Source organism: Lemur catta, chromosome 12 (assembly GCF_020740605.2).
Source record: "Lemur catta isolate mLemCat1 chromosome 12, mLemCat1.pri, whole genome shotgun sequence".
In the NCBI taxonomy this organism is placed as follows: Eukaryota; Metazoa; Chordata; class Mammalia; order Primates; family Lemuridae; genus Lemur; species Lemur catta.
Genome location: NC_059139.1, coordinates 3965367 through 3993178, shown reverse-complemented (window position 1 = coordinate 3993178; position 27812 = coordinate 3965367). Strand labels below are relative to the sequence as shown.

The 27812-nt window shown below is 50.2% G+C and overlaps 1 protein-coding gene across 2 annotated transcripts in view; it reads right to left on the bottom strand.

Annotated features, from left to right (window-relative positions):
- UBE2QL1 (ubiquitin conjugating enzyme E2 Q family like 1) overlaps positions 1–27308 on the bottom strand; it is a 33475-nt gene extending 6167 nt beyond the window's left edge. The window contains exons 1-2 of one of the 2 annotated variants that reach the window (XM_045566070.1): positions 26126–27308; positions 25067–25175 (exon numbers count right to left, since the gene is read on the bottom strand). In XM_045566070.1, coding sequence (XP_045422026.1) covers positions 25113–25175; positions 26126–26923 — 861 coding nt within the window. In that variant the 5' untranslated portion in view covers positions 26924–27308 and the 3' untranslated portion in view covers positions 25067–25112. Of the gene's footprint in view, positions 1–25066; positions 25176–26125 lie in introns of those variants that run through there. The other variant, XM_045566069.1, reaches the window with a different exon arrangement.
- Positions 27309–27812: the final 504 nt, after the last annotated feature.

Below are 27812 nucleotides of genomic sequence, written 5' to 3'. Positions count from 1 at the left end.
TTGGGGTGTGCACAGAAATCCAGGTAGACAGGGGCAGGAGGCTGCCGGAGGCAGTGACTGGGGCCCACACCAGGGAGCCCAAGTGATAAGCGTGCTGGGCTCCACCAGGACAGATGCGAGGCCGAGAGGGCATCGTGCCTCTGCTCTGCCCAGTAGCCTCAGGCCCGTGAGCAAGTCACCCTCCCTGTGCCTTGGTCGCTGCATCTGTGTCACATACGTACCAACAGCCCCTGCTGGGGGTGAGCCTTGAGTAATAATGAGCCCTGGCCCAGGGCTTGAGTAATAATGAGAACGGGGGGATACACCAGGGTGAGGTGCGATGGAGGTGCTGGGAGCCACCGCGGCAGGGGACGTGGGGCCAGGCCTGCAGAGAGAGAGTCTTACTTAGGAGCAGGCTGTGGAGTCCCTCAGGGGGAATGGGGAGTGTTGGGGGGCCAGGCAACAGGTGAAGCAGGAAACCTAGAGGTATCGGGTCATGTGCACAGGTGAGACAGCCCGAAAAGCATCTGCAGGGCCGGCCCTTAGGAGAGACCGGTCATCTTAGATGTGTGACGGTTACCTGGTTTATAATAATATCGAGGTTTTAAAAACACTTTTTGACCTTTTGTTTTTTGTTTCAGCAATCTCTGCACATTTAAAAAAATGTGGTTCTTTAAAAAAATATAACTTAGCTTAGCCAAGAACAAGCCCAAAGAGAGCAACCTGTAATCCCCGAAGAGTTAGTAAGCATGTGCCCCCAGACAGACCTCGGGTGGGGTATTAGTCATACTCGTGCTCAGATACTGCCTCCAATTTTGTTTGTGACGTCTCTCAAGATGACAAAGCCAGCATGTTTTGTGTAAACTTCGATAGTATTTACCAGGAATTAAACTAAACCCACTTTGCTTACTTAGAAAAAAATCCCCTAGTCCCTGGCAGCATCCAAGGCAGGGATCATGGATGCTTGCAAAACACAAGCATCTCTTCCCTCCACATTTTAAAGAAAGTTCTAGCAACTACTGAATCTGTTTCAAAACAGATGGCATTTTCTTGGACGAAGCAAGCACAGAAAAAGGAACTTCTTACTAAAAATGTAAATGATATCAGAGAATCCTTTAAAAAAAATTTTTTTTTGAGATACCACTTATGCTTTTGCTTAAGCAGCCAGACCCCAGGGGCTTCCATCAACGCGCACCGCCAGGCAGGAGAGCGGCAGGGAGATGCACTCGTCCAAGGCGTCAAGGCGGCTGTGTCGGGGACGGTGCAGGAGCCAGGCCTGCTCTGAGGACAGGTGAGCACTCTCACTGAACCCGCCAGGAACCCCCGCTGGCTGGGCTCTGCTGGCGCCAGCCCTCCTTTACAGATGAGGAAACCGGGACAGAGAGCTCAGGGCGGTGCCTGGCGTCACCCAGCCAGGATGTGGCCAAGAGCAAGCAGTCCAGGGCACGAGTCCCAGCTCTGGTGGCCACACTCTGAGCCCCACGGCCAGGCCAGCTCTCAGAAACGTGGGGAAGGGCCACAGATTTGAGAGAAGGCGAAGAAGATATTGACCTTTCGCTCTGTGACACGCACCCGCCTGGCTTTGCCCCGACACAGGCTCCCCTCAGCCACCACGTGCCTGTGTCCCTGCACACCCTCGAGTGGCTGTGGCGCTCCAGCCGCCACCCGTGGTTGACCATGGAGTCTGGGTAGACCCCGAGCCTAAGGCCGTGAATCTGCCTTCGGCGCCAGGGCTGAGACCTGCCCCCACCCGGTGCGGACTGACTCGGTGAACGGGCAGGTGCGTTTCCCGGCGAGGCTCTGCGCTCTCGGTTTCAGTTCCAAGATAGCCGGCGATCTGCTTTCCTTTTTGCTAGACAAGGAACGCAGAAGGAAGCTGCTGTTCATGGGCCACACCAAGGACACCGTGTTCCATTTTCAAGGCTAAAACACTTATTTAGCACAAAACAGCCGCTCCTTCTGTGTCTCCTCCTTAAGAGACAGTTCCAGCTGTCTTCATGTGAGATTCTGGAAGAGTCCTGAGCACACTCCCCACCCCGGTTATCGTTGGCTGACTCGCCAATGATCAGACCGTTTGCTGGAAGCTTCCCCTGCTCAGACTTGGCTCTGCTAAGCTGCTCGTTAGCGTGGTCAGCCCGGGCAACTCCCGCTTTCTTACTGAAGTCACCCCCAGCTGAAGATGGCTCTGTCTGCTGCTGCACCCAGGGAGTGATTTGCAAAAAGCCACAGCATTGTCCTGCCCAACTGGACTCCTTAGATCAGAATCCGGCCAAACCTCTTCCCGGCACATTGGAATTTCTTGGGGCTCCATGTTCCTCTTTCTTTTTGGAACATATTTTGGAAGGGAAGAGGGTCAAGGGTCTTCCCATGGTGCCCCAGCACTGCCTCAGCCTACCCAGTCTTGGTGGCTTAATTCTCACTGCCACCCTCCTGTTCCAGGGATGTGACTCTGCCCATGCTGACCTGTGGCCGCCACCCCTGCCCACCCCGTGACACCCGAGGTTGTCTCCACCCGGCCATTCAGCCTTGATTTACGGATGGGGCGCTGGGGTCCGGCGCTGTCCTGATGGTGCACATCAGAAAGACAGAAGGATGCCCCCCAGGTGGGCAGCTTGTGGGTGATGCCAGGCCTCCCCTGCTCCCAGGGAGGACAAAGGCCCCAGCAGAAGGGACGCAGCAGCAGAACAAGCGTTGCCAGGGAGACGAGACATGCTGATAGTTACCCACGCTACACGTTTCCTGCCTTTTGCCCGTTTCCCAACAGAAAGCATCTGTGCTGAGGAAGACCCTGTCCCACACGTGCCGAAGGTCACCTGCCCGCGACCCTAGGCCCTTCCCCGCCGTCTGCTGCTGATTTGGTCACCCTCCATCATTAGGTAATTGGGACACTTTTATTTCACGACTCCCAGGGTGCAGCGTTGCTGTGGAAACAATTCTCCTAGACAGACGATAGCTATGGAAATTCTGCTGAAGGGAAACCCCAAAGAAATGAAGGAGACCAAGAATGTCACTAGAAAACGTGACCGGAATGAAAGCTGGGGAAATGATCTGTCAAAACAGAGGCAGCCACGGTCCGCTCTCGGACTCTGCTAGCCAGAGCTTCGCAGACTTGACAAAAAATCCTAAGCTTGGTTCTGGAAAAGTCTCATCAAGAAGGAATGTTAGGCAACCCAGGCAACAGCTGCCCAGTGTCTTCCCCCTCGAGGTTGTGTCTGGTTTGAGGGAACGTGTCCACCTTCGCACTTTATGGTGACATGCATGGCTTTACTGTCGTTCCCAAGTGACGTCACTGCACACCACAAGAGTTGTGCAAGGTGAAAGGAGATTCTACAATGTTAAATAAAAAAATCTAATGAGATTTTGGAATTGTTGGAAATCCTCAGATACATTTTCTGGAAAAATTCAAGTGTGAAGATATTATGATTTGGGCACAAATTTATATTACTTTTTAGGACAGTCTGTTTTTGCTGTAAAAATGCAGCAATAACAAGACTCTACCTCGATTATTTATTTCACCTACATTATTACTTTACTGATTTTTTTATTTTTTAAAGACACAGTCTGGCTCTGCTACCTAGGCTGGAGTGCAGTGGTGCGATCACAGCTCACTGCAGCCTCTAGCTCCTGGGCTCAAGCGATCCTCCCGCCTCAGCCTCCCAATTGACTGACTTTTCAAGAAAGGAACAGTGCTCATAAAGATGGGAGATTTGATTCTGCCCACTCGAGATTCCCACATAGTTGCCAATCAGCCTTAGACCTTGTTCTGGCAGGATGGTTTCTGGGATGGATCAAGGTCTGTCTTTAGTTTGGTTTCTTTCCTGAAGAAACCAAATGCTGAGTAAAGACGAAGCTCAAACGTCACGGGGCATCCGCGTGAAGCCTCCTAGAATAGCCGTGAATATGCAGTTGGTTTCCAAAGAACCACAGGGATTTGGTCATCGGCCCACTTGGTCTTTGGTTCACACGTGCCACTTGGGGGTACGCTTGGAATTCAGACTTTCAGCCTCTGCCTCCCACCCCGAGCCGACGTATACACCCACTTCCTGCTGGCCACCGCCCAGGCCGGCAGCTGCTGCCTCCACGTGGACATCGCTGGGATCCAGCCCATCAGCTTCCTGCCCCAACGCTTTCTCTCTTGGCCTCCCTATTTTGAACAAAGCCCAACTTCTAGTCAACCATTTCTTCCGAGTCTGGAATGTCACCAAGAGCCCTTCTCCCCTGCAGGGGTGAGGCCTGCCTGCAGGTCCAGCCACCTGGGTTTAGAGGTGGGGGTGGTGGCAGCAGGGACTCTGTCATGCTGTCCTGGGTCAGGGGGTGGGATGAGCCTCACCCAGGCCCATGGCACCTGCACACACCTGCGCACACCTGCGTCCACCTGCCTAGGCTGGCCTCGGGCGAGAGGGGCATGACTGAAACCTGAGCTGGTCTACGATGACCGTGACACCCGGTGAGGCACCGGGCCCACGCAGAGGTGGGGGTGCAGAGCACACGAAGGTGTGACACTGATTCAGTCTGGGACAGGGCCGTGACCACTGCTCCAGAGGGCTGTGGGGGGCCAGCGCAGGCATGCGGGTGTGTGGAGGGTCCACGGCTGCTCCCGCCCCTCCAGGGCAGTCCAGCAGCCCAGGGAGCAGGGCCCTCACGTGACCATGGGCCTTCAGCACCAACGTGAGCCGGCAGTCTGGGGCTGAGGGTCGGGTGCCGGCCGGAATTTCTGAGTCCCTCGAGTTGGCCTGGCTGGTTTCTAAGGGCAAGCGATGTTTCCACTTCTCTCTACACCAAGAGGGCGCCACGCCTGCCTTTGTGAAGGGCAAATCATTATTGGTGGTAACTAGTGCCCAGTGAAGACAATAGCAGTTTGCTTTTGTAGATCTCAACTATGTTTTCCTGCTAAGGAGACCAGCTGATTAGCAAGTGGGCATCGCCAACACAGCACGACCGACGGTTACCCCACACAATGAAAGGCACTGCAGGGCATTGCCCCAAACACGTCATGCATTCAGGGAGCATTTGTGATTTCAGCAGCACGCTCACAAATGTGTACCGTCAATTTAGGAGCAGGCTTTACACACCCGAGCGTGCTCATGTGGCTTCTTAGCTAGGCCCTAGGGATTTTCTGGGTCATCAAACAGTTCCCTAACAAAGCTTCTCACTGAGGCAACGCGAACTCCAACTAGTCAGCCCTGTGACCCAGAGGGCAAACTCTAAACATACTCTTTTTTTTTTTTTTGAGATAAGGTCTTGCTCTGTGCCCCAGGCTAGAGAGCTGTGGGATCAGCCCAGCTCACAGCAACCTCAAACTCCTGGGCTCAGGAGATCCTCCTGCCTCAGCCTCCCGAGCAGCTGGGACTACCGGCGCATGCCACCATGCCCAGCTAATTGTTTCTACTTTCAGTAGAGACAGGGTCCCTTGCTCAGGCTGGTCTCAACTCCTGGCCTCAAGTGATCTTCCTGCTTTGGCTTCCCAGAGTGCTGGGATTACAGGTGTGAGCCATTGTGGCCGGCTGGCAAACAAACTCTTAAATTGGGATGTTTTCCCCCATGGGAAAATTAGTCTTTTATGTGCCAGAAAACTTTTAACAGCAAAACATCTTGTAATAAACTTGAACCATGCTTGCACATTTGCCCTGAGAAGACCATTCTGATGGTTTCTGCGGGGCTGCTAACGGGGTGCTAATGAGGTGCAGGGCTGACGTGACCCCCTCCCACCCCATCCCCCACTGGGAAGAGCAGCCCAAGAGCCACCAACTCCCCAGACTTCCTGATACTCATCCGATGGCTAAGCAGGCAGTTCCCCCCGATTGCCCCCCGAATCCAAGGACCTCAGAGTGTCCTTTTGAGCCTTTTCAAGGGATGTGATGAACTTACAGGTAATCCTAAAGCACTTAACTTTAAAAAACAAGTATATTTCCTAGAGTAGTCTTTCTGGCAGGTCCTGTGGTGAAATCAAGTGCCCATCAGCCGGGGCTGGCTCTGGAAAGCCCGTGGGCTTCTGTGCTGGGAGCACCTACTGCCCTCGGCTCTCTCCACACCGGCAGGGCTGTGTCCTCTCCCGCCAGGGCCTGGAAGGCCAGTTCTCGCCCCAGCTCCAGGCAGAACTTTGGCCTCCACCACGGAGTCTGATGCTGGCGCTTGCCCCGCCATTGCTCCTCCCTGGACTTGCGCTGGTTTCCTGTTACACTGAGGGTGCCCGGGACAGAAGAACCCACCCTGCAGTGTGCTACGAGTGACAGGAGAAAAAGAAAGGACTCAAACTACTTCAGGGCTGCACAATGTCATTTCACCTTCCCGAACTGGCTGGTGTTACACAGCGATGGTTCCAGGATAAATGAAACCCAGCACACACCTCTCCTATGTTTGCAAGGAAACACAGGACAAAGCTCAGGGCAAGATAAAACAGCTTACTCCGTGTTGACAAAACCAGTCGGGGACCTTTGTGGAAAATGTAGTATTCTATTAACATAAAAGACTCTTAAGATGGTAATCAAGAAAGGAAGTTGATTCTAAATTCACATTTCTAATCTCTGGTTGAAAAGCTCAGGACTGATTCTGATTGACCTAATAAAATTAACAAGAGATTTTTCTATAAGCAACTGGGATGGCTATTATTACTTTTAGGTCATTACTTTGGGAGATGCTCTCATTTTAATTTTTTTATTTGTATAAGGGTGTTGCAACACACTCTTTGCTTTTTGATTAAGTAAGGCTTCAATAAGCAATACAAATCATACAAAAATAATTTAATCAGTGATTTTTATGAGCATCACTGGAAATCTCCAAATAATACATGCTTTATAATACAGTGTCGGTAAAGCTTGTGCCCGTCACTGTTCTGAGGACGTCCCGTGTATAAACTGGCTCAGTCCTCACCAGGGAATGGTAGGGAAACTGAGGCACAGGTTTAAATTGCCCAAGGTTGTGCAACTGGTGGGTGTTGGAGGTGGGACCTGAACTGGCGCAGTTGAGTTCCAGAGCCCACACTCACAACCACCGCTCTCCACATGTCACAGTGGAGCCCCCGGCCACGTGTCTTCACGCGTTACCCTGAGTACGTGAGATCTCATTGCAAGCTTCGCATGACTGCACACCCAGCACCCTGTGGGGTGCTCAAGCATCTTTGCTAAGGATGAATGACAAATCTTGTAGGATTGTCACCATGGACCTTAAGTCCCTGTTATGGCACAGTTAGAATTCCAAAGAAAGGACACACCGGTTTCCAAGGAAAAGGCAGTGTCCCTCCACAACCCAAGCCTATTCCGGGACTCACAGTTGGAAACCTGCGATACTTGAACATTCACAAGGGATATCAGCATGTTGTTGGTGCTCAGAATCTGTCAGCAACTCCTCCTAAGCCATGACTTCCCAGCCTTAGCTGGTCATAGAATACCCGGCTCCTCCCAGGCCATGCCATGCACGTACTCGTGACTATTAGCCTCCTATGCCGGAGTGCTCCACCCTGGGTAGGGGATCTGCGTGAAGTCACAGGTCATGACTGACCCTTTAGACTCTGATGGGCACAAGCCAATGTCATCTTAGTCCTATAGGCTTAAAACTTCAACCAACTCTCAAGTTCTGATCACAGCTTTCCAGTGAGTATCACTTAACTGGGGTTTCAAAGTAAAGTCTTTCAATTTTACTGAAAGTACCTTACCTAATTTGTTCTGTCTGCAGTCAGTAATATGTGGAGGGCCCTAAATTAGATGTCAAAGGGAGTTAAAGAGTATGTCATCAAAACTGCCCTTTTCCTCGTAATGGAAAAGTTGATCCCAGCTGCATTTTGTACTGATATTTTAAAAGGCATAAGAACAATTTTACAAATTAATTCTCCTGGCTTTGTTATTGCGGTATTTACAATGGCTTTTGTTAAGATTCAAAGATAACAAAAATCAGGCTGGTTCAATCTCCAGATTTGAAGTGGCCAAAATAAGCTCGGCCCTGGCTTTGCCTGCCTGCCTCTCGTGCACTGAGAGTGTCTGCGTCTCAGGGAGGCAGCATTCTGCGGCCCTCGCTGTCTGCAGGGGACAGAATTGGCTACGCACAGAAAACCCTAAAGGTTCAGCTATTTCCGGGGCACTGGGTGTGGCAGAGAGCACTGTTCATTAGTGCTCCACAGAGGGACACGTGTCCTCACATTTCTGACTCTATTGCCACCAAAGTGGGGCCGAGTGGCCAGCGGGTGGTAAGTGGAAGGACGAGACTGTGACCCCCATTCTCATTCCTGCTGCTGTGAACTCAGATGCCCCGTGGTCCAGATGGGGAAGGGACACTGGCCTGTATCAGATTGTGCCCCCAAAACTTGCCTTTCTTGTGCTAAGCCACCGAGGGTTGGGGTTGGGTCTCTTGTGTAAACTACAGTTCACTACTCTGAGTAAAATTCTTGACACACAATTGGGAAATTTACACAATCCACAAAAAGCCAAGATGATTTTGAAAATGAAGAGCAAAGAGGGGGGTCTTGGCCTATGAGATGTTAAAACAGGACGACATGTTCCTAAAGAGGGTATAATGTCTGCACAGGAGCAGGAAAATCGGGGAGTGGAACAGACGAGGGAATCATCTTCCCACGGGACTGTGACGGGATGAAAACGGCCCTGGAAAGAGACGAGGTGGCTCGGTCCACGGGGCGAAGGGAAGCCACTCTCTGTCTGGAGAGGCAGGGAGGGGTTGCGGCCTTGACCTGATGGTGCACACAGGCAGATGAAACCTAGAATGCAGAAGGAACCCTATGAAGCCAGTGGGAGAATATGGCAGGACATCTTGCAACGTGTGGTGTGGTGAGGAAGTGGGTCTTCACAAACAGCCTTGACCGTGAGATGATGCACCAATGTGCCCACTTCAAAGTAGGGAGGTTTTATTTTTCCCCCCAACAAAAAGTGAGAGAGGAAGAGAGAGAAAATACTGGGAGAAGGTGTTTGCAATGTCTAAAACCCACACAAGGAATTAATATCTGGGAAACAGAAAAAAAATTCTGAAAATTGACAAGAATTAGCCACATAACTAGGAAACTTAATGTGCAAGGGACTGAGGAAGCCTCCAGACAGAAACTGAATCCCTCCAGCTGCCACTCGCGTGATCTTGGAAGAGGATCCTCCCCAGCCAAGCTTCCGGATGAGACGGCAGCCCGGGCCCACGGCTCCACTGCAGGTTCACGGTAGACCCAGGGCCAGAGGCACCTGGCCATGCAGCACTTGGATTCCTGAACTACAGAAACTGAGAGCAGAGACATTGGTTGTTTTGTGCCACTGAGTTTGGGGCTAATTTGTTCTGCTGCAATAGATCAAGAAAACAGAGGCCCAGGAATCAACTTGACAAAAAAAGTTCCTAAATATAGTAAGACAAATGCCAACCAAATAAAAAGGGAAAAAGGGCAAATAAGGGATTCAAGTGGCTAAGAAAGCCCCCAAACCTAAACAAATAAATAAAAAATCCAACTGCATGAAAAATGCTAAACCTCATAAAAAATATGTAAGTTAAAAAAATAAGGTATGTTTTGCCAGTGAAATGAGGAAGTGCCATAATCTTCGGAGCTGGAGGGCTGGGGAGGGTTTGAGTCTCATGCTGTTGACAGGGGTGTGAACCGGTAACCCGGGGTAACCTTTCCAAAGGGCAGTCTAGCAATGTTATCTGATCAATATGGGGTGTGTCCCTGCCCTTTGATCCAGCACCCCACTTCTGGGTGTCTCCCTGTGGTAAGGAGGGCACAGGACCAGACCTGGTGTGCAGGTTGTCTCGGGAGGGGATGACCAGAGGCCTCCTAACTGTCCCCTCCCAGAGGACTGGCTCTGTCAGCCATGCCACCCCACGTCCTAGGAAGCTCATCAGCCTTCTCAAGAGTTAGCTGAGCAGGATGTCCGGTGCACTCATGAGAAAGACGTGCCCACTTCACCAGGAAGAGCATGGTCCCATTACTGAAGAAATCATTTATACCTGTGTAACTGTGCATGCTCATGTGTGCAGAAAAACAGCTACTCTGACACGTGGGATCATGGAACTTTTCATGATCAGAAAACAAATTCTTAAAGAGTTTTAGAAGTTAGACAAGATAACATACAGCACTATAATTTTGCACATTATCACAAATCTGTGCTTTTCCTGGCTCCTTCATGAAATACCAAAGCACTGATATTTAGGGCAAGAATTGTAAGATATTAATAATAACAATGAGGACTATAATATAATTATACGACTGGTTTATTGCAGGCCCAGACGCAAGTGGACCAACAGCGAGTGGACAAAGGCACATTCCTAGAGCTACCCCCTGGGAAGTGGGGGTCTTCCGAGGGGCTCGTCTTTCATGCAGAGGTCAAAGTCACAGCTCCAGGTTCTGTCTTATAAACAGCCTGGGGTGGCCAGAGGAGCTCTGCCCTTAGTGCTGGTCCACGCGACAGCGCTGCCACTCCGCCCTGGACACCTCGACTGACTCACCCCTTGTGCTCTTGGTCCACAGTCGCCGTAGACCAACGCGGGGTCCTGCCCGGAACTACCATCAGATGCCCCCTGTGTTCACTCTCATCACGGAAGGGCATCTGATTCCAACTGAATAGTATTTGTTAAATTGAACCAAATCAGAGCAATCTACTTCTCTAATAAATCGTTATTATCATGAGGGCAGATCAAAGTCGGTAGCAACAGAGAAAATCTATTTATGTTATTTTTCATTTAATTGGCTTTTTTGGGTTAAGTGCACTTAAGGGAAGAAAAAACCCCACAGATCATTTTAATTATGACATTGTAAAAGTCATGGATGTCATCTTGGAATTAAAATGTAAACATTTAAGTGTATACTGCTTGAATAAAAAAATTTATAGACATGCTTTAAACTTGCATTTTCATTTTACAAAACGCCTTAGGTTATACGTAAGTTAAGGGCCCAGTCTTAAGATATTTTGCTGGACTCTAGTGTTTGCGAATTTTGTGGAAAATCCCTCAACTCGTGAGCCACCTGGGGCTGGTCAGCCTCGGCGACTGAGCGTGGGAGGATGCTGAGTGTCATCTGCTCAGCCGGGGCTCTGGACACACGACAGTGACAATTGTCACGGAGACACAGCGAGGCCTCAGGCAGCCGTGCTACCCTCTGCCGATGCTGGTGGAGGAAACCAAGCGTGCCCTGCTCTTGCAGAGTTCAAAGTTCCAAAAGGGCAAGAGACAGGAGTCTTGTCACAGCACAAGAGCGGAAGGAAGGCGCCATGGTGGGGGGTGGCCGTACGCGTGGGTTGTGAGCCTCTGTGAATCGCAGCAAGGGCTCTCCTCCCTCTTCTAAGTCGTGGTGCTGCCAGGTGGTGCTGGCAGCATATCTGGGGATATTCTGATGAACTTCTCTACTTCCAATAAACTGAGAATGCACTCAAAGTGCAAACAGTTGAACAAAATTGTTCTTCCTGACAGAACTAGTGATCGGGCTGGCGTATCACCCAGACTCGCACGTGCGTGCTTCAGAGGAGCTAATAAAATTAACAATTAATGATTGTTCTCTGATGTGACTATAAATTGAATGAGTAAAATTACCATAAAAATCGGGATTAAGGACTTTCAGAAAGCATCTTACATCTAACTTTGGTGAAACATTTAAAATGATGAAAACAATGATTAAACGAAGCATCCCTTGGGAGTACCAGCATAAAAACCAACCGGATGAAAACACATTCACCACGACAATTTCAACTGCAGCTGGTCCACTAGGGTGGCCGTCAAGGATCACGACGCTTCAGGTGGTTGTTTGAAATAATAATCCGCCCCCAGCCCGTCTTTCCCTCGGTCCCCCTGAATGTCTACACTGCCTGCCCACTCCATCCCTCTGCAATCCCTTTGCCCCGTGTCCTCTTTGTCTGCAGATCCTCAGGCCAATGCACAGGGCAGGGGTGTCCTTGAACCCAGCCGCCGTGCTCCTAGGGAGGACAGCCAGGGAGAGAACACTGGGCAGGGGACCAGCTCCTCAGGGAAAAGGCATTTTTATGACAGTCGTGGCTGGAAAGAGAGGACAGAAAAAGAATATTCCTGTAAACTGTGGACAAACCCAGACGTGCAGCACGAGGGTGGAGGTGTGCGAGGAGATTTGCAGAGACTTTGACAAGGTAAAGTGAGACAAAAAAATAATGTCATTCTGGAATAAAGAGGGAAATGGAGAAAGTGCTGAAGAAGACAGAGTGTTCATTGATGTTGATAAGAGCAAGGAGAGAAGCCGCAGCAGACTAAGCAAGAACAATCCTTAAGGTGGAGAGGAAAAGCAAAGCAGGAACAAATAGAGGCAATTGTGATGAGCTGGAAAAAGTAAAAAAAAAACAACGTTTCTGGGACAGCTGAGAAAACCAGAGGAAGCTGGGAAACCTCAAGCTGGTGTTATAGGCTGTGTCGTTGCTGCAGGAGCGCAGGGGGCTGGGGACGGAGGGGCCCGCAGCTAGCGCAAGGGGCCTGCCTGCAGCTGGGCAGAGACCTGTGGCCAACACAGAGAGAGGACGACTGAGATGCAAAGGTCCCGAGACAGAAAACAGACGACCCACACTGACCCGTGCCTGGAGAGAAAGGCTCTCGCAGGGGCTGAACCGCATCCCCTCCTATTCCTACGGTGAAGCCCTAACCCTTGGCACCTGAGCACGTCTGCATTTGGAACTTGAGTGTTTACAGAGGTAATTAAGTTAAAATGAGGTCACAGGGGTGGGACCTCATCCAATGTGGCTGGTGTCCCTCTAAGACAGTAAGACACAGGCACAGAGAGAAGACCGTGTGAAGATGGGGGAGGCACCATCTATGCGCCAGGGACAGAGGCCCCACAGGGGACGGACCCCGCCCAGCCTTGACCTCAGACTCTGCCTCCAGAAATGCATTTCTGCTGTGTAAGCTCCCGATCCCTGGTACTTTGTTTTAGCAGTCCTCCAGTGATAGGAAGGCCAATAATATAGGCTCCAGTAATAAAAGTCGCAACTACAGGGAAGGAGGGAAGGGAGAGAGAGAGAGATTGAATTTACATGGTAGCTCCAACCAGAAAAGACTTCAGCGAAGCAAAAGGAAAGATGTTTACGAAGACAGTCTTTACACAACACCCTCTGCAGTAAATTACTCAGAGAAATGAACACCCAGGGCGGGCATGCCAGGTGACAGCCTGGGCACAATGGGCAGGCTCCTTCACTTGCTGTCTCTTGGCTCCTTCACTTGCTGTCTCTCGGCTCCAAATGCAAACCACTCTCTGTCGTCCTGCCTGGAATCCTTTCTGGCAAATAGTACGGTGACATTTCAAGGGCACATGATTAAAAACAAAACCCCGTAAAACCAATTCTCAGTTACTAAAACACCCTGACCAGTGAATTCTGTGTGCAGAGGAAGGCAGAGAGTTCAAATGATGTAGTGTGCTCACGGTGCCAGAGTGAAGTTATTTTGGCACTCAGCCCCAATCAGAACACGCCTTTTGATGGAGTGTCCCTTTGTTGCTAAAAACGTCCACTTTCCCGACACCGCAATTACTGTGCACTCAGCACCCTCCACCTTTCTTGGATGACTCATGACCTTGTGGTGCCTTAAAGGTCATCTGCTCAACTTCATTCTTCATTCTACAATATTGCGCTGAGTGCCTGCTAGGGACGAGGTCTGGGCGGGTCCTGCAGCCCCACAGGCCCACGTGCCACGTGCCCCTCCCAAGGGAAACAGGGGACAGCCCCCCGGGAGGCCCACGTGCTGCAGCCAGCTGGAGGCTGAGCTCTGGGCTTGGGATGGAGAGAGCTGGCCTGGCCGGCGCCTGGCGTGGGAAGAGCAGAGGCCGCCCGAGGACATGGACGGGCGGGTGGGATTCCACAGGACAGCTGGCCGCAGGGTGCCGAGGGGCGCTGGAGACCAGCTCACATTCACTGTGCACTGAGAGGGACACTTCCTAGGAGAGTTCCCTGCGGGCTGCCAAGGACAGGACGTGACTCCTGCTCCAGTTTGTGGAAGAGGAAGCAGGGGGGGAAGAGGCAGCTAGCCCCGCCGTGGACACAGCACCCTGGGCGCCAAGTCAGGTGTGCAGCTCACCACCTGCGTGCCTCCTGCTCGCTCGGGGCCCTGGGAGGGTGCAGGGGGCAGGAGGGGCCAGGGGGAGCAGGAGTGGGGGTGCAGCACCCCCCAGGAGTGGAAACCAAGGCTGAAGGCCACTGGACCCTGAGATGCAGACTTGGTGAAAGTTATTTTTTGCTCATCTCCTGGTTTTCTGTTATGAAATTAAAATATTCACTCTTATTTAGACGCAATCTCATTATTGCCTGCCACTTCACCTGGCTCTGAAATTTCAATGTGAATCTATTAAGAGTCTAAGAAAAGTACCACGGTAGTTCCATTTAAAAAGTGCCCCAGAATGGTGCCGGCGCCTCAGCGGCCACACTGAGGACACTGTGCCCAATCTCTCCATGGCAGAGCTTCTTGTCGAGGCACTGGGACAGATGGCCCTGCAGAGCGAGGAATGCCATTAACTGCAAGAGCAAAAAATAGCTGCATCCCAAGTCCAAATGAACCTCTGTTTCTGAAACGTCATTAAGGCCATTAAAATTCCACCGCGGGTGGCCTGAGGCGCGCTGTGCAAACACCGTGAAGGGCACTGCAAGGCCACCTTCCCGCTGCCCCCTCCAGACCCGCCGGCTGCCAGGACACTGCCAGCTCTTAGCTCCGAGAGTCACCTCCTCTCTCCCCGACCCCACACGCTGTTCCAGTCCTCCTCTGCCTGAGGAGAGCAGCCAGAGGTGGCCGAGACCCCTCGACTGCGCAACAGCGAAATCAGCTACTTCTGACAGAGACCTTCAGAACCTACCAGACAAGTGAGCAAAGTGAGGACGTGTGTGCTAGAAGGTTCTACTGGAACTGATGGGGAGCCAGCTCCTGTTTCTGTTTGTAAGACAACATCTCATCATCTTGAGTTTGGAATTTGTCTAACGTGGGATTTCAAATCTTTCGTAGCTTCTTTGTTCCCTGCAGAACTTCATGTATCAGGAAGGAGCACTTACTTTGCGTGGCAAGAAAGTGCCAAGTGTTATCGCAGCTCGACAAACGTCACTGAGATCTTGGGTTACAAGCAACCTGTTCACTGCACCTACCTTTCCCAACTCTGTTTAATTATGTGATTCTGAATACCTGCTTTTTAGAAAAGCCCTTAGGATATTCTGGAACAAAAGTTCAGTATAAGGTCACAGTGCAAATACCTAGCCCAACGGGGCTTTGGGAGACTTTCGGGCCAAGGCCTGGCTCCTGGTTCCAGGTGCTCCCAGAGTCGGGGAGGGGTAGTGGGGACACCACAGTTCGGTGACTGCTGCGGTCTACACCACTGCAGGAAAATGAGGGTGCCAGCCTGTTCCTCCAAGCCTCCCCTTCCAAGGCTCCGCACCGGGGACATGCTGTCCCCTCTGCATCTATCCAAGCGGCTCTCCATTTGCCACTATTTCCCAAACTCATTCTTTCCCCAGACTTTCCTTGGAATCACTGTAGTGTACACTTAACACATGGTACATTTTCAGTATTTGAAAGAAATAACTTGCAACAAATGTACTCACCCAATCTCAGAGTAAAACCCTCTAGAATATTCTGAAACATTTTCTAAAACTCTATTGACCTGTAAATATGGTGACCGAACTGATATAGAAGAGTAGCAGGAAACGGCGAAAGGAACGAGACCGAAGGAGGATGAAGGAGATTGAGATCCGGTGCGAGGGACCAATCCTCACCATGATTACATAGAGGAAACAACAGGAAAAGAAAAGGAAACTATTAAGTAGCACAGAAATGGATGATTTACCTTCTGAAAGGTAAGATACCTTTCAAGTGGACGTTATACTCTGTATCAAAAAAAAACTTCAACAACATTGAATAGATATCAAGGACATTTGGTGTGCGTTTAGAGATTATGGAGGTAAATGTTTTAAATAAAAATATTCTCCTACGTAAGTTTCTAACTTTACGCCAATGGAGGATATCAAGCTAATTTGAAGATACTATGAATAGAAAGGGATTCTTAAGAGACCAAAATTGAAAAGGTGAAAAAACCCCAGCTATCAGTCTGCGGTAGGACAATAACATAATCACAGTCATTACCAGAAACCAACTGCTGCTGATGCAAAATGACTGGGCGATGGAAAGTCAGCCAAGGCAACGACAAGGGTCCCCGATGACAGGCAGCAGTTTTAAGAGGGCAAAAAGGAGGCTGTCCTGAGTTTCTTGTGAATATCTGTAAAATTATGGTCACGTATGGACAAATTTGAGCCAATTGGATGTTAATATTGCCATGAAATACTAATAGTTATGAAAGCAGGTCTCTTTGTTTAATGGACTTTACAGGGTCTTTGGTCATACTTTTCTTGTGTATTTATTTTAATAAATATCATACTCCTTTAAAAGAAGGAATATCTATGCAAGGAACGTGTGTCCAACCTTTCTTTTGATCATCACGGTTCACCTATGCAGAGAGGTTCATGCCCTTCATCTTTAGGTGAGGCTCTGGTGCTCAGGGAGGAGCCACGCTAGGGCCAGGGATGAGGGGATGGGGTGGGGACGTGATTGAAGCTCTACCTCTGCTTCCAGGTCCATCGTTTTATCTCAACCCCACCCAACAATAACACGGTAGAACTGAGGCACCTGTTGGGCTCCTCAGCCTGGTTCCCAGTGGTTCTGGCCGTGAGCTGCAGAATAAGGTTTAGGATCTTTCCCAAGACAGCCATCACCATTCAGAGCCATGAGCAATTTAAGCTTGTCAGTTACCTGGTGCCCATGTACCCTCAAGGGCAAACGAATTTGGAAGGAAAAAAAGTCTTTATTTTCACTAACTTCTAACTGCAATTCAGCACTTTCTTGAATTATGATTGAAAGTTAACAAACCTCAGTAGTATTAGCAATGCCTTGGCTTTGTCACCAATAGAAATCCCAGATGTTTAAATATCGCATTACAGTTGTTGTAGATATTTTGAAATGTCATTGATGCTCATTACTGTTAGATGAGGAGAGTTCTTAGACTTTCCTCCAGATCTTGATATTTAATGTGAATAAAGTGCTGTTTTATTTCATGTTAGTTCATCATATTTAAAAAAAACGTTGTGATAACTGTGTTTAAGTATAATTGTTCTCCTTTGAGATCCTATGTGTTTTATTTTGTGCAATTAAAGTCATTATTCCGAGGAGGGGTCCGCGGGGGTCCCAGATGCCTTGAGGCCACGCAGTCCTCCAGGTGGCCTTGTGGGGCTGCCGCAGTCTCCCCTGTCTCTTGGACTGGCCCTCAGGAATAACCAACAGGAGACCTCCATCACTCTCATTTATGAAAAGGCAGATGCCAGGATCCCCTTTTAAATGAGATTACTAATAAAATAATCACCCTAATTCAATTCGGTAGAGTTCAATTCACTTTTTATTAGATCAGTTTATTTATGAATTATAATAATGTCCTCTAAGCTTTAGAAAATTTCACTGGCTGAGCTGTCCAGTTAGAGAAATGGTTCTGTATAGGTTCTCTAAGATAATGGTGAATCATAATGTACATTATAAAAGAGATCAAGGAGCAGGTCTCTGAGGGGTGGGGTCAGCTGCCAGCACCCTCTGCAGCTCACCTGCACTAGGTCTGGGCCTCACTCACGTGGGAGGAAGGGGCGGGCCCTGGAGGACTCTACCCGGCGGCTCTGGGGGAGGCTGTGGGCTTTGCTGTGCTGTGCGTTCCCAGGCCAACCTGGAGTGGGGGCTCCCACCCACCCCGGGAGCACCACACACACACACACACACACACACACACACACACACCCCGAGTGAGCTGCGGAGGCAGGCTCTGATGCAGAACAGTCCCCTGGCACAAAGTGAGGTTAAAGAAATTGTGATTCATTTAGTATTTTGATGACTTTGAAACAGTTACTTTTTAAAAGCTTACAATATTCAACTAGTTACAGTTAATTTAAGCTTGTAACAAATTCAATTCCTGTTAAGTTTCCACAATAACAGTCTTACTTTTCTTTAGCTTGGAAGCAGAGTTGAGTAGGGTATGTCACTAATCAGGAAGGACCCCAGAACAAATTAATCCTTGCAGCAATTGATGTTTACTTGGCACAGTTGCATCCAATTCCTGACTGAAACCTCCCAGGAAATAACATGGGCACCCAGACTGACACTCAAAATCTGCTCTAATACATACGTGTCTGTAAGGTAAAAATAATTGTTTTAATAACTTTGTGTACAAAAGGTACAAATTCATAAAATATTAATAGCTGCTTTTTAATAGAACCCATATATACCAAATTCTGTAGCTTCACATTCTGATTTTTAGAAATGTCTGATCTTTAAGATCAAAAGTTGCAAAGTACCCTTATAATATTATTCTGGAAATTTCCCCTTCAATTCCCAAGTGAGCTGAGTACACTTCAACTTTAAGTGTAATCCGATCCATTATGAGATAGTATTTCCTTATCTCCCTCATCAAAGAGCTCAATAAAAAATCTTGGAAATGCTTGCCAAATATCGTGATGGAGAGTTGGTATTTATTTTAGAGAAATTATTTTAAAGTAGTAATTTATTTAATTTGAATGATTCTATCAATGTAACAATTATGTTCAAAAAGCATTTCTTGAGGTATTTTCAGAATCTCTAAAATGCCTTTCCCTTTTGTGTATAGAAGAAATAAAATAGCAATAATTATCTTTCTCCTACAGTTTGAAAGAACTAAAACATTTTCTTTTCACACAATTGATACAACAAGCTTATGGTGAATTTGGACGAATATATTTGTCCAACTTTGCTGATAATTCCACACCACATGTCGGACTTAACGGGTGCACCATCCATGCCCTTGTGGATGCATTTTGAGTATTGCAGCAAAACCATGCCAGCAAAACTGCAAAGGTACCTCCTAACATCCTCACGCACCTGTGGGAACAGCCACGGACATGACGTACTTGGTTGGAGTGGCTTCTACTTGCTGACCAGACAGTTTGTCAGAACCAGGTGACGCCAGCACTAGACTGCCTGGTGGCAGCTCAGCTCTGCTCCTAACCAGCCATGTGCCTCTGGCAAGTGATTCAACCTCAGTGAACCTCAGTTTCCACTTCTGAAAAATGGGACTAACAACAGCACCCACCTCATGGGCTGTAGCAAGGATTTAATCAAACGATTCACATAACACACTCTGGCCCACAGTAAGCATCTGACACACATTTCCAATATTTACATTGTGCTTCAAAAAGGGGCAACTCAAAGGGGATGGGTGTCTGCTCAGGTAAACAAATCTCGTGACAAACCCTGGCACACACAAGGTGCTGGAGAAGGGGTGACACAGTTGTAAATACGTAAACAGAGTCTAGCAGGATATGCACAGAAACGAGCATTTTCCAGAAAATGCTGAGGTGGCTCAGAGGAGGAAGTCATCACTTTATTGGAGGAGCAGTTGAGGGGCCGTTTGCACAGGAGTTGGGGGGCTTCTGGGCAGGGTTTTGAAGGAGGGCCAGGAGCCAAGTTGGAGCACAGGGGCTCTGCAGACAGGAGGGGCTGCTGGGAGAGGGGCTCACTGGGGCCAGGCAGATGGAGGAGTACCACCATGGGGGGGCAGTGCGTGGACCTTGGGCTCTATTCCACAAGGCTCATAGCAAAGTGTGAGAAAGCCAAGTCTGCATTTTAGAGGGTCCACGTGGGTGGCAACAGGGAGGAGGAAAGGGGACGGAGAGGTGGGATGAGGCACTGCAGGAATACAAGCATCCCACCAGGCAGGAGCAGGGCTGGAGGGAACGTCTAGGGCTGGGGAACAGGAAGGGAAGAGCCTCTGGGAGTGCACACTCCCTGACCCTGTCAGATCTGCTGGGCTCGGGGCAAGTCCCAGCAAGCTCTCCAGCTTCTGCAGACACACCTGCCCTCCTTTCCCACTCTTCTGCCACCTGGCTGGTCCCAAATCTGCCTCCACCTGACTTTCTCAGTCTGGGGTCCTTGGTCCTCCCACTCAGCTAGTTTCCTCCCAGCCTTATTGGATTAGCGGGCCAGGGAGAAGATCGGGGGAGTGACCAGGAACGAGACGCAGAATGGGGAAGGTCACCAGGGGAACGCCAAGGTGATGTCACTACAGTGCCCAAATCATGGCAGACCCTCAGCAAATGGGTGTTGAATGAATGAATGAATGAATGATGCATGTAACAATGAAGAAATAACTGAACAATTAAACCTCAGCTTGCCGACTTACTGAGTAGGAAAGTGTGGACATCACTGGAAATATTTTTGCCATACAACAGCTTCTTGGTGGGTTCTGGGAAATCCCTGATCTTTCCATTTATTGGCAATGAAACAATGTTCACAAAGACACTGAGTGGTTGACACTCAGTGTCAATGTCAAGTCTTAGCCACCCTTAAGTAGAGTGATCTCTCTGAGAACGTCACCCAGAATTTTTAAAGAGCTGGTTGATCCTAGGACCCCACCTTGCCCCAGTCCCCAGAGCACACCCAGGCCACTGTTCATTGCCAGGTCCATGGATGTTTCCCAAATATTAACCAGAATGTCATTGCGAAGCTGCCTACCATGTCAAAGACAAACGTGGATGGGTTTTCGACAGTCCATTATGGCACAAAACTATGATTCCGGGAGATCTGAAACATGGCTCAAAGAACCCATGATTAATGGCTTTTTTTTTTTTTTTAATATGAAAGCCATTTTAGCTGGTTCCTTATCTGTCCTCAGTGGGGTACCAGTGAGGCGGCCTGAGCCCAGGTGAGTCTGTTCCTGGGGAGAGACAGGAGACGTGGGGTGTGGCTGTCAGCCTTTCTCACAAACGTCCGCTGAGTGTCCATGTGGGCATGTTCCACTGAAAAACAGCCACAAACCTATGCTGTCCTTAAAGGAAAAATAAATCTCCCCATCACTTAAGGTAAATCAGAAAAGTATACAAAAATGCATTTTCACCCTCTTCTCAAAGCCTCAGGGTAAGTAAGTCACGGACTGTCCGAAGAACCCCGGGTGGGGCGCACTCCAGGGCTGTCCAGCTCCACTTGGAGTGGGGCTATTTTTAGGACGCACAGTCCTGTCTGTGTCCTCCTGCCTGCCCTACTTGATAGAAGAACAAGTAGCTATTTTTTCTCCGAACAGTCCAACCTATCGATACCTCCAGCTATGGCATGATCATTGGTAGTAATTACCTCTGTCCCCTACACTGTGACTCCTAGGAGCACTACCCAAAATCCACATCTCCCTGGATGAATCAGCTGGCGCTACCCAAGATTTGCCATCCTGTGCCTCCCTTTATCTATGTTGCTTTTCAAACCAGGAACACTCGCTGGAGACACAGGGTGTGGAACTGGTAAGATACTCCTGTTGGGCACTTAGGGGCTGAAACGTGTCTCCTCCAGCCCCCACACTACATGCTGGACCCCAAACCCTCAGTACCTCAGAACGGGACCTTGTTTGCAGATGGGGTTTTAAGAGGTAATCCAGTTAACATAAAGACACGAGGTGGGCCCTGATCCGCTAGGACGGGTGTCCTTATAAGAAGACATTAGGGCACAGACACACACAGAGGGACGACCATGTGAGGACACAGGGAGGAGAAGACATCTCTCTACACGCCAAGGAGAGAGGCCTCAGGAGAAACCAGCCCTGCCAACACTTTGATCTTGGACTTCCAGGTACTCTGTGATGGCAGCCCTAGCAACAAAATACAGGGCTTTAAAAATTCTGTCAGTTACATTAGGTTGGAAGCCCAAAATTTTAGGAACCCAAAGGGCTGTTCATCTTTGTCCCTCTTTCTGATGAGACCTGGCAAATTCACAGCCATAAGTGAAATGCTGTTTCTAGGCCTAGCACTCTGGAAGAGGTTCTGAAGACGGGGTTTACTTATGTCTACGTGTGTGTACGCAGTTGGGCTTCTCGGTGACGCCATGGCATAGCCCCCTTTCAGCCCTAAAATGGATCTTTAGTGATGCACGATGTCACTGAACAAAGCTGAGCTGCAGAGCCTTCACGATTTCACCATGCTCAGACAAGTGGCATCTGCCAGTATCCTTTGTTTAAAAAAATCCCAGAAACTAGTGCTATCAGGCAAACAAAAGTGTTCTGGAATTGCTTACCAATTTTCAATTCAAATACTTAGACTTGAGGATATTTTAGTCCTGATGTTCTGAGAATCTTCTGCTCAGGGCTGGCTGTGTATCTTTTCTCTGTGGACACAAACGATTATCGCGAAGGTCACAATTAATAAACAACTGCCTGGAAACAGCAAGGTGCTTTGATGGTGCCCGGCTTGACTTTGCCATGCCTGACAGCTTTTACTCTGCTGACGAGTGTTCAGAGCCTTGCCACTCGTCAGCTGTTAGGACCACGTGAAGCTGCATGAAGCTGTATTTGCTCCACCTGATTTTGCGGAGCCATGGTCTCCTCGCCTGTACAATGAACGCCAAAAGAGGAGAACCAAGAGGGGTCCCCAAATCCTACCTTCTTAGCTGTCCGGAGTTTGGCACAAGCAAACAGGAAATGTTTGCTGCTGCTGTTATTATTATTAACATTGTTTTCATGACGAATCATATCGTTGGCTCTGAGGGGAGAGGCAAGGAGTGAGGAATTCTCATTCAACTGCCATCTGGTTCCCTGCTCCTGGCGATGTCTAATTAATTAAAAAGGGGACGCTCAGGAGGTGAGCCGCCGCGGAAGTAGAACCTAAGTCAGTGCGTATCAGTTGGTTTTCTGCAACCCTGATGCTCACACAGCTGCAAAAACAGGGTCCCCAGCCAGTCATGCCAGTGTCTCGGGCTCCAAACCTGGAGTAGGAGCCAGGGAACTCCAAGGCCCTTCATGGCCAGGACCCTCTGACCCCGGTGCTAGTTGGTTTAGGTTTATAGAGTCTGAAAACGCAGTGTTTGTAGGTCAAGCTATCTACTAGGTGCAAACACTGCTGGCATTACAGTTTACTTTAGTTTCAAGATCAAAATCTTACAGCTTTGGAATGTCAAAACTCCTACACAGGAGCAATGGATTGTGTTCTTTTGGTTCAGTAAAGATAAAGGATACACGTAATTATCTAAAAGTATACTTTTAGCATTTTCAAGAGTTCATTTTAAAAGTGCAGAAATTTTTGATCCAATTTGTAGAGAACTAAAAGTGTTACCTAAAACGCCTCTATTTAGTCAAAAGAGGGTTTAGTAATGGACAAATGTCACTATTTCTACATAGACTATATCATATAAGAAACTTCTATATTAATTTAATTTAAAACAACTACCATTCATAAAGCAAGATGCAAGAGATTTTGATAACATGGGCCAGATATTCAGTCAGGTGAATGTCTCATGAAATGACTGAATTTATCAAATCATGTGATAAATCTAAACTTTTTATTTTGTACACAAAACTGTTAAGCAGATATTTTTAATAATATTATGCACAAAGCCCTTGACTTCTCTAAAGGTAAAGGAACAATATATTCTCAGTTCAGAAAGTAAAGCTGAGCAGTGAGTGTTTTCCTCTGTGAAAGACACAAACCAGCCTTTTCTAACTTTGTAGCATAAGAAAATGAGTCCTAAAAAAGAAATCCCAAACAGAGGAGCATAACTGGAACATAACAGCTCTTTCCTTTAGAGTAATTATTGGTTTTGTAGCAGTCCCAATTCTCTTTGAATACATAATCAGGTATTTTGATTGCTTTCCCAAAGCATATTACCTTTAACCATGGAAATAATTTGGTAACTGCTGTATATGGCCTGAACAACCTGTAAGTAGTGAATTCATAAAAGTGCTCAAAGTCCCAGTAATGCTCAGGTTACCTGAAACACTACCAGAATTCCTCCATGCACAGAATCCTAAAACATTAATGACTATTCATTCCTTCAGTTCTTTCATTGCATTTGAATATTTCATGTGTACCGTACATTACTCTCTCGGAGAGCTGTCTGTTGGAACCAGCACAGAAAATGCAAAGAAACTGAATTGGATTTTAAAAAGTGCTGAGTTTTTACCTTCATGTCTTTGTATCTATTCTGTACAGATAATATAACATAATATCCTGGGTGGACAGCACTGAATTCAATTACAATTTTATCAAATTAAGAAATAAAAATGTGTATAATTGTTTTCAATAATGAAGTCTCTAACTTGCAAACTGTATGCAAGGCTCTCAGTTTTGATGACAAAGAATAGGAATATACACACAAGGACCTGTCTATTTGAATAGATGTATATGGGCACCAGTGGAACTATTATTATTACAGCATTAATGTAAAAATGGAAAACATTTAATTTCCTGACCTCTCTCTCTCTCTGTCTCTTTTTTTTTTTTTTAAAAAAAAACCTTCCTCATTTCTCATCTGAAAGCTTTATTTTCTTGCATCTTTTAAAATAAAGAGGGTGGTTCAGGTGAGCTCTAATATCTCTTCCAAGTCAAAAATGTTATGATTCTGTGAATCTATAAGGCAACCTTATGGTTCTCTTCCCTGATCCCCAAAGTCATCGTCACTGTGAAGAATGAAAAACAGAAACAGACTGTTCCAAAGAGTTCCGATTAGCAACGATTTAAGAAACAAATAGCAGAGGCATTTCTGTGGAATATTCTTCCTCACCGTTTGTATAAATCCTGTTTGAAAAACAAACTGAAATCGCTCCCCTCCCCGACCTGGTGGCTTGTATTCAACCACATGCACCTTGCATCAGAACCAACATTTAACTGTAGGATGAAGGATAAAGGATGCGGGATGAACCTCTGATGTTAAAGCATGGGACCTTCCTCAGCTGAAGACGTTTTTCTAGAGCCATTGCATGCAGACTATTCCTAGCTCAAGAAATATGCAGGACTTAAACCCTAGAAAAGATGAGACTAGCAGGAAGGCTCAAGAATTAAGTGACCTTCTCTGCTGGAGTTGGGATGCTATTTGTTTGGAATCCCAGGGGTTCCACCTCTAGTGAAATTGGCAGAACAAGCCTTATTTGATTAGTGTGAAAGATCCTGCAGGGAAGGGGACAGAGACAGGGGCTTCCCATAGGCTGCTTAAAGAAAAAGATCAAGCTGAGGTCATTCAGGGTCTTTTAAAGAAAACAATGATTTTTTGTAAATCTAAGCTACCCATATAACAATATGATTTTATTAAATAATGTTTAATAGTGATTTGGGGAAAGCCCAGAGAACTTGGACATGGTCAAGAGGATGTGATGGGGAAGACAGCACCACCGTGCCCTGCCGGCCGCTGGTGGCCCCATCTCAGGAGAATCCCTCCTGCAGGCTGTCAGGTCCTCTGGGGTTTCCTTGCGGTAAAGCTGCCATCTGGTGCAATAGGTGAGAAGACACGTGACCTGCTCGACCTTATTTCAGAATTTCATTAAAACCTTTAGCCCTGATAAAGGATTTAACCACTGAAGGTGGGGGGAGGAAACAAAAGGAAGAAACAAGGTCTGAGAGAGACTGAGAGGTGGAACATCTGGCCCAGAGGTGGTGGTCCTGGGCGGGGGCTGGTACCAGGCAGGAAGGGGTGCTCAGCCAGGGAGAACAGCCTTTCCTGGATGGAGTCTGGTCTTGTCACTTAAGGAAACACTCAAACCACACCTCTGACTCCCTAGAGAGATTTCTCATGAGCAAAATCTTCACCTTTCCAGGAGATGCTGCTGAGAAGAGGGAAGGCGGGGAGCCCTCCACCAGCAGGCAGTGAACTCGGGGCGCCCACCTGCAGCCCCTCCCCAGCTGTCTGCAGAGGACACCCTTGTGGGGTGGGGTAGGGGAGAAGCTGGGTTGGACACTTAGATCCCGGGGTCCACGAAAAGTTCCCACCTTCATAGAGATCACAGGGTCGGGAGACTGAGAAACCGACAAGGGGAAGAGAAGAGCAGGGAAGACAGGACCATGGGGAAGGAAGAAGGAAAAGGGGTGGGGGGAGAGGGAAGGGAGGCAGGGAGGAGGGACGGGGAGACGGGGTCCAGGAGAAAGGGGAGAGGAGGGAGCGCATGGGAGTGGGAGAGAAGAGGAGGCGGAGTGAGAGAGAGACTTACAGAGAGACAGGGAGAGAATGGACGAGCTGGAGAGACCAGAGACGCTAGCAGCGACAGGATGGGAGGTGGGGACAGGACGACAGGCTCAGGGAAGAGGAGCGGAGGCGCCCGGGAGCACCTCCCCGACGGAGGCTGTGTAGACAGGGCCCGGCCAGACGGCTGGGGTGGGTGGGCAGCCCTCGCCCCCACCTGGCCGGTGCGCCCCGCGCCCCCCAGCGCCCGCGGGCTTACCTGGCCCTTGACCAGGCTGGCGGCGAACTGGCGCATGACGGCCTCCACGGTGTAGGCGCTGGACCAGCCGCGCGGCGTGAGCAGCTCCATGCAGATGGCGCCGCCGTCCAGCACGTAGCCGTTCTCCAGGCGCGGGCTGAGCACCCGCATGAAGGGCGGCGAGAAGGGGAAGTTGTCGGGGAAGGTGAGGTTGAGCAGGATGAACTCGGTGTTGGTCTCCTTCATGTCCTGCCACAGCACCGAGTCCTTGTCCACCTGGTGCAGCTTCACGTTCCAGTCGAAGAGGCTCTCGTCCACCAGCTCCACGGAGATGAAGCGGTCGCTGAGGCGCGCGATGTCCTGCAGCTCCTTCATGAGCCGCCGGCTGCGCACCTGCGTGCAGTGCTGCTGGCGCGCCGCGGGCACCAGGCTGCCGGCGGCCGCCGCCGCCGCCACCGCGGGGCCCGGCCCCGCCCTGGCGCCCGCCGCCCGCTCCCGGGGGCCCCCGGCGCCCGCCGCCCCCGCCGCCCCCGCCGGCTGCGGCGGCTTGTCGCGCGGGGCCAGCTCCGCCGCTCGCTTGCTCTTGCCCTTGCCGGGCCCCGGGCTCGAGTCGCCCGCGCCCCCGGGGTGCTGCTGCTGCTGCTGCTGCTGCTGCTGCTGCTGCTGCTGCTTGTGGCCACCGCTCTTGGAGCCGCCCTTGCCGCGCAGCGACGCGCTCTGCTGGCCGCCGCCGCCGCGGTGGTTGTGGTGGTGCTTGGGGTCCTCGGTGTCCCGGTTGTGCAGGCGGATGAGCCCGATTTTGCGGAGCAGCGTGGCCATTTTAGGCTCGGTGGCTGCGGGGAGCTACCCCCGACTTCTCCCCCGGAGCCCGCGAGCCCGGGGGACGCGGGGCGGCGGCGACCGGCGACCACTCAGCGGGGCGCGGCGCTGGCCACTCCGGGCGCCGGCGGCCGTGGCGCAGCGGAGCGGGCAGCACTCGGTCTCGCCGGCTGCTGTGTCGCCGCTGTCATATGACGGGGCCCGCTCCGGCTCGGGCTCCCGCCGCCCAGGGAGGGCAGGAGTGGAGGAGCCGCAGCGCGGCTGGCAGTCCTCGGGCCGGTCCCTGGGCTCAGTCCCCGGAGTGCCGGTGTCCGCTGTCCTTTGTGCGCGGCGGTGGCCGCGCTGGCCCCGAGTTCGAGCGCCGCGCCGGGGTGCGCAGAGCCGCCCGCAGCGCCCCGGAGGCAGCGAGGCGGCCTCGGGCTCGCGCCTGCCGGGCCGAGCCGCGCTGGCGGCTACCGCGGGGCCCGGGCCGCTGCCGTTCGCGTCGCCGCCGCCGCTGCGGCTGCTGACATTGCAGAGGCGGCTGCTCCGTCTGAGCCGAGCGCGGCGCGGAGGGGGCGGCACTGCCGGCCGGGAGGGGGGGCGCGGGGCGGAGCCGCGGGCCTGCCTGCGCCGAGCCGCCCCCGCCGCCCGCTCCCGCGGCGACACGCGCACGGCCGCTGGGGGGAGACAGCGGAGCGCGCGGGGCTCGCGGACGCCGGGGCTGCGGGGCAGCCGCCTGCGGGGCCAGCAGCCCAGAGCCGGAGGGGCCGGGAGGGGGCGGGCAGGGGCTGAGCCTGCCCGCGATCGGGGGCTCTCGGAGGCACTGGGTCCTTCTGCCCCGATCCCGGCCCGAGCCTCAGACCCCACTTAACCTCATTAGGACGAGCCGGAGGACACGGGTGGAAAG